The following is a 6,766-nucleotide window of genomic DNA, read 5'->3' as shown; positions in this document are numbered from 1 at the left end:
AAAAAAAAAAAAAAAAAGGCAAAAAAAGAAGTTTATTTTCCCCTGTTGCATGGACTCTGGGAAAATAAGAGGTCTATGCTGAAATGAAGTTGCAGGGAGGCAGTGCAGAGGTGGCTGCGGCGCAGGGCCCACGTGGCGGCGTTTCCGTACCGTGCTGCTCTCGCCTCCTCGCCAGGGTGGGTGCTGTGGGGTCGCCCCGCAGCCGGTTCTCGGTCTGGCTGAAACTGGGGAGAAGTACCTGGCCGGGGGACGGATGTTTCTCTCTGGGATTAGGTGTGGCAAAGCCTCATTCTTCCACCATTATATGTTGCTTCCTGTTTTGGAGGAGGAGGGAGTTGCTTATTTCAATGGTCACAAAGTAAAGTGGGAAATAAGGCACATATGGGGGCAATTTAAGCCCTGCGTGAGGAGGAGCCTGGCCTCAAGGCTGTCACCAACGCAGCCAGACGGAGCCAAGCCCTGTGATGTGACATTAGCGTCACTGCCCTGGTGGAGGCGGACAAACTGGAGCCGGGTGACACAAGTGACCGCTGGGAGCTGGTGGCTTTCCCACCCGGGAGCTGGGAAAATGGCACTGCCTTTCCTCAGGCTGGATGTGGCAGTGTCCAGCAGCTCCATCCAGGCTTGTCCTTGTGGGTTTGGCTTCTCCTCCCCAGATGTCTGTCTCTGGCTGGCAGCTCCAGTCTGCACCAGGGGCTTTAAAAAGTGGAAAAAAGCAGGAGGATGCAGGGCAAAAAATGGACGTGACGCAGCCTCTGATCACACCTGTGCATCCCTCGCTGGCAAAGCAAACTGGGGGAGACACAGCCTGGTGGGATGCAGAGCAGGGGGGCAGAGGAGACCCCCCCCCAGCTCCTCAGGAGGTAGGTGTGGGGGGAGCAGAGGGTTAAAACCTGAGCAGGGCTGAGAGCTGGGTGTGGGCTGGTAGCTGCTGAGGCCGGCCGAGCTGTCGCTTGTCCAAGGGAGGTGACGGAGAGAGGAGGATGATGGGGATGGAGAGGGAAACGGGTACGGGATCCAGCTGGGTTGGAAGGACAGGATGTACCCTCCAGCACGTCCCAAATCCCAGACGCAGCTGTCTCAACAGCCATGCAGCAGCTGGGAGAGCTGCCTGCCTGGCCCCAGCTGGCAGCGGCATGTGCTGGTGGGTCTGCGCGTGTCCCCAGTGCGTGGCGCAGGGTGAGAGGAGGGCTGAGTGTGCCAGGCAAGTATCTCTGCTGCTCCGATACCGATTCAGTGTGCCTAGCCCCCTGACAGAGGGGGCCTCTGGTCCTGCTCTTTAGTAGTCATTCAATAAATAACACTAATGCCCGTAGCTAAACTGTTACGCAGCCTCAGGTTGCGTCTCTGCTCTTGCAGGAGCATAGAGGTGATGCAGCCTTTGCTGCAGCACGGTGGGCTCTTCAAAGGCAAGTCTGCACAAAACAGTCTTTCAAGGAACATTTTTGAAGTGCTGGTGCAAAAGGGCTGGTCTTACAGCCTCCTCGCTCCTTCCTGCCTCTAGGCTGGGTGGTAGCACGGACTTCTGCTTTGCTGCCTTAACTTGGGTCCTGAGGTCTCTGAGGTTGGACTGAGTGCATCTCGCGATGCTCTTATTGCCTTTGGTTTGGGGGCCGGAGGGGATGGGACGCTTTTGCACTGTGCTGTAATGCTGCACTCGGCTTGCTTTGTGACTCCAAGATGAGGGGATGCACAGCCCGGTGGTGGGTCACCCCTGGTGCTCGGTGGGACCGGTGTCCACACACACGTGTGTCCTTCACTGGGGTTTTGACCTTCAGGCACATTGCTGTAGTGCGGGACACAAACCTGCGTCCAACTGCCTTGCTCTGTGCTGGCCCTTCGTTGCTGGGCTCCGTCTCTTTTCAAAGTCACTGTGAAATGGCAGCAGTTCTGGCATCTCCTTGCCCCTCATAGTGCGCAGCTGGAAGGACCGGCAGCATCTGAGGGGACAGCCTGTGTGTCCTCTCGTCCGCTAGATGGGCAAGGATGGCCTCTTGTCCAGCAAGAGCAGCTTGGGCTGAGCTGAGATCCACAGGTCCTCTTCATCCTTCTTCTTCTTCTTCTTCTTCTTCTTCTTGTTCTTCTCGGCGTGTGGCTGCCCGATGTTGCTGGGGCTGCCTTTCCTCCTACTCCGCCGCCGCCGCCAGCTGGAGAAGCAGCAGTGGCAGCAGATGAAAATGGACGCGATGAGGACGACGAAGGGCAGGCCCATCAGCACCACGAGGCAGACAGTGTTGAAGACTCCCTCCTTGTGCTTGGTGCGGATGAGTTCCAAGATGGAATTAAAGAAAGAGCTGATCTTCTGCTCCATGTTGGCTCCTAGGCAGCAGGCTCCCTCCGCTTTAAGGCCCCTTGGGATACGTTTGGAGCTATTGGGCTTCACAAGTGGCTCTGGATGGTGCCTGCAGAGACAAGAAATCACACAGGTCAGGTGCCTGCGCCCTTGGCATTTTTTTCGTTGGAGCTGCCAGCACGGCCAAAGCCTCTGCGGGGTGAGAGGTCTGCAGCCACAGAGGGGTCCGGCCAAGCGTCACTCCAGGGAGGAGCACTCGGTAGGTGAGAGCCTGCTGAACCTGAGCAGATCACCCGTGGAGTGGTGTGAGGCCCCAGTCCCTAGAGAGCAGCCTTACACCCAATTCCACCTCTGTGTGAGCAGGGGCTGTCTGCAGGAGTGGGATGAGCCTTGGCCCGGGATAGAGGAGCCTCTGTGACTCACCTGGGAATTTCTCCAAGGCTTGGGCAGGGCTGAGGAGCATTTTTGCGGCATGACGTGAGGTTTTCCTCTCCCCTGGGGAGGGAAAGGTGCTGTTGAGCCCCAGGTTTTTGGGGAAACCCTCCTGCAGGCAACCCGCCATGGAGGCAGGCAGCGGTAAGGGAGCTGCTGCCTCCACTCCCAGCTTCCCTCTAGTCCTGCCTTAGGGCCAGACAAAGCTCCTCTGGGGGATTTGAGCCCTGAATTTGAAGTTTTGGGGTCACTGAATTATGGACTGTGCAGACAGAGAGCCAGCAGGAGCAACATCAGGCTCTGATACTATGTTTCACCCTTGCTCCATGTTTTACATGGGTGTCTCTACCTTTGCTTTGCCAGCCTTTGGTATTCAATCCCTACAGCCTCTCCAGGGAATACTGAAATCCCTGTGTGCACCAAAGGGGAAACTGAGGCACAGTAAAAGGAAAACCACGCCTTTCACAGGGCCACAACTCAGCTGTACAGCCTGAACCCCCGTGATGTCCCGGAGGAGCTGCTTGCCATCACCAGCAGCCAGACCCAGGGTGAAGCAGAGACATTTTGAGCAGAGCCAACAGCCAGGGGTGTCCGGGCTCCGCTCAGATGACCACCCCATCTCCAGGTCTCTGGCTGCTCCTGCAGAGACTACGCTCCTCCAGGGAGGGACACGAACAGCCCCGGGCTGCTTTTGCTTGAAGCTTTCATGACTGCGGTGCCCCCGTTCCCCGCTCTGAATCGCGTTTATCGCTGTTACAGCACCTGCTGCCTCGAGGATGCTCGTGAACCGCACTGTGGGTTTCCGCTGCACTTCGCCATGCACATCCTCCTGCCTAGCCTTACAGTCACAAACTCTCCTAATGACCAGAAAAGCTACCCGGTCTGAAAAAGAAACCAAAAGAGCCCCACCCAGCCCTAAACATAGCCCTTGTGACACCCCCAGAGGAAGCAGGGCTCTCCAGCAGGGGTGGTATCTGGGCAGGCGGGCTCCAAAGGGCAGCACTGAAGGGAAAATCCTGCCTTTGGAAGCGCAGCATCTTCCGCTTCCTGCACGCTCAAAGGGAAATTAAAAAAAGGGTTTGTTCCTTGGGGGAGGTACAGGATGGTCCCCAGGTGCCCATTGCTGCTTCTGCTACCCCCAGGTTCTGCACGGGGGGAACACAGACTGCAGCTTCTTTCAGATGCTCGGTGTCCCAGATTGCCTCCTCTCGGAGGCCTTTTTTAGTAGAGATGTCATAAAGGTTAAATGGCAACACAAATAAACAGAGCAGCTTTCCCTCGGCCTGAACCATCTGCAGGTCTGCCATTTATCCATAAATACCCTGGCGGTTTGTTATCCAGGCAGGAACGTTGGCTCCTATGGTACACTTAACTCCAAAAAGCAAACAAACAAACAAAACAACACAAAACCAACAACTGCCTTAGTTTCAGACAAAACAGGATGTACAGTTTTATTCCTGCACTGAGCTGCTTCGTGTTTACTGCCTCCAAACTTCAGAGGAGGGAAGGAGGGCTGGGACTTCCTTTTAAGCTCATAATTAATTGTTTGCAGTTTAAAAAAAAAAAAAAAAAAGAAAAGCAGAGCCCTTTGAAATGTTTCCACTTGAAAATGGATCTGAATGTGCTGAAAAAAGCCCTGACTGGTTGTTTTTGGGATGTGCCTGGCCCGGAGGGACCTTCCTGGCTGAGGCACGCAGGGAAGCTGCGGAGCAGCGGGTCCCAACCCGAGCCCACCGATGTGGGGTAACGGCACCGGGGGCTCTGGCGCAGCGACCCGGCAGTGTCCCTCCGAGGGGCAGGCGGTGGCCCTGGCACTGCCCTGCGCTGAAACCACAGCCCCGGCCACCTTCTAGCACGGCTCCGCAGCTGGTTTATAAACGCCTTTTCTTTTCGGTGTGCGCGTCGCCTTTTGTTTTGCGGATGAAGAGATGTCTATGTGCTAAAGAAAGGGGTTCTTCAGTTGTAAAGAACAGAGGGGAGGCGAGAGCAGGAAAACTGGTGCCTTTTGAGCCTGTGAGCGCAAGGGTTTAGCTGAGGCCACTCACTGCTAGCTCAAAGACTGTCTCAGTGCAGCCTCACCGTTTCGGAAAATTTCATGGTGTCGCTCAGTTTGGTGAAGCCACAGCATCTCCCTCAAAGAGAGAGGATGGAGAGGGAGAGCTGCATCCATGCTATGGCCCGTGATGGGCCTGAACTCAGAGCCTGCGGAGTTGCTGGTGGGAGCTTGGCTGTTTTTCTGGGTTGAGGTATGGGACCAAAAATTGGGCCAGGGAGGCGCTCGGGGACAGGGCAGTGTCTTTGGGAGGGCTGCTCAATGCCCTGCTAAATGAGCTCTTTGTTTTTGGGTAGCCAGCACTGGCAGCACGTCAGGGGAAAGCTGACACGGTAACTCACTCGGGAAATCCTGCGGCGGGGACGTGGGGCTGGGGCTGCTCTCTGCGCCTCTTGTGTAAGGTTTTATTGAACGTGGGTGCCCAACGTCGGCTCTTTTAACTGGCATCGGCTGGAAGCGAGCCGATTTTCAAGGGCGGGGAGCATCTCCTGCGTTACGGGCGGCCGTGGGTGGAAAACAAGCGCAAACTGGGGCCAACCGCGCTCCCGGTTGGGCTGGGGAGGCAAAGGAACCAAAACACGGAGTTGCCTTGGCAATGCCAGCCCGCCCATGCCTGAGACAGAGCGACCGCAGCGCTGGGGCCGGAGGTGAAGATTGCAGGGAAGCGGCAGCTCCCTGCAGAGCGGGGCTGGGACCTGCTCCGTGCCCGGCCGGTGCGGACTTCTCCCTCGGGGCCCGCTGACACAGCCGGCACAGGGGTGGCAAGGCACGCTCGAAGGGAGGACGTCCACTTTCCCCTTTGCACCTGCAGGCTTGAAGGGAACCCGGGTGAAATCTGACACTGAGGGCCAGCAGTTCCCTTCCTCAGCTGTGCCTGCACGCTGCCCTGCTGGAAGCGAGGAATAACACCAGCCTGGCCAGCCGGCATCCCGAACCCACCGCAGGCTCGGGAGATGTTCCTCAGATGGTAAAAAAAAAAAACCAAACGCACACCGAAAGCCACCACCCAAACCCAACTCCACGCGAGGCTTCGCCTTTCTCCCCTGCCACCCTTCCAGCCCGAAGCGGTGCAGGCGCTTCCACCCCCAGCACCAAAACTCCCGCTGCGGGCGCTGGATAACAGGCGCAAGGCGAAACTCTTCCGCAGGCTCGGCCCCAGCGCTGCTGCCTCTTCTCCGCGCTCCCCACCCCATCCCACCCCATCGGCACGGCCACCCGAAGCCCCCCGGCGCTGTCAGGGCTCCCGCAGCGCTCCCCCGGGCTCAGCCCACGACCACCACCCCTCAGCCCCTGCCTGCCCCCGACCTGCGCTCCGAGGCCTTCCTCCGTCCGCCCCGCGTCCTCGGCCAGGTGCTCGCCCAAGCTCCGCCGGGGAGGCGACGACCGCGGGGCCCCCCCCGTCCCTTCCCTTCCCTCCGCCCTCACCCGGCCCGGCGCGGGGAGGGAACGGGCGCCCGGCCCCGCTGCCTCCGCCCCCGGCCGGCCCCCCCCGGCCCCCCCCGGCCCCGGGCCCGCCCCGCCCGGGGCCTGCCCGCACCCCGCGGCCCCTGACGGGACGGGGGGCGCCGAGCGGAGCCCCCACGGGAAGGCCGGGGGGTGCCCCGAGAGGGGCTTCGGGGGGCTCCACAACTTTATTTATTTCTGGTTGACCAAAGCCAGCCCCTCGGCCAGGTCCTGGGGGGCCAACGTGGCTGGGGGGGCTCTGTGGGGAAACATCCCCGGCATCGCCATCAGCGCCCGCGCCTCTCACGGTGCCAGCTCTCGTCAAGGGGCACCGCCGCAATGGCGTCGGGTTGGCGTGGGAGGCTTCGCGCCGCCGCCCGCGTTTTGGGGGCTTGGAGCCCGCCACCTGCTCCTCTCACCCGCCCGCCACACTTCCCCGCAGGCCGTGGGGCCGCCCTGGCTCCGCCGGTGCGTGTGCTGGGCGATGGCAGCGGGGGCAACGCGAGCGGTGCCCCTGGGCAGGAGGTGCCCAGCGTGCCTGGGCA

The 6,766-nt window shown here is 59.6% G+C and overlaps 1 protein-coding gene across 2 annotated transcripts; it reads right to left on the bottom strand.

Annotated features, from left to right (window-relative positions):
• On the bottom strand, nt 1-6,240 carry KIAA0040 (KIAA0040 ortholog). Of its 2 annotated transcripts, XM_048073439.2 has the most exons (3): nt 6,084-6,230; nt 2,717-2,788; nt 1-2,402 (listed from the first exon to the last, which is right to left on the bottom strand). In XM_048073439.2, the coding sequence occupies exon 3, from the start codon at nt 2,309-2,311 to the stop codon at nt 1,973-1,975; it is 339 nt and encodes a 112-aa protein (XP_047929396.2). In that variant the 5' UTR covers nt 2,312-2,402; nt 2,717-2,788; nt 6,084-6,230; the 3' UTR covers nt 1-1,972. The 2 variants fall into 2 exon arrangements, with proteins under 2 accessions (XP_047929396.2, XP_047929395.2); XM_048073438.2 differs by lacking the exon at nt 2,717-2,788 and having other exon boundaries at nt 6,084-6,240.
• Between the last annotated feature and the right edge of the window lie 526 nt (nt 6,241-6,766).

The sequence above is a fragment of the Anser cygnoides genome, chromosome 8 (assembly GCF_040182565.1).
Source record: "Anser cygnoides isolate HZ-2024a breed goose chromosome 8, Taihu_goose_T2T_genome, whole genome shotgun sequence".
Taxonomy (NCBI): Eukaryota; Metazoa; Chordata; class Aves; order Anseriformes; family Anatidae; genus Anser; species Anser cygnoides.
Note: the sequence above shows the minus strand (reverse complement) of the source record. Positions and strands in the feature narration are given on the sequence as shown.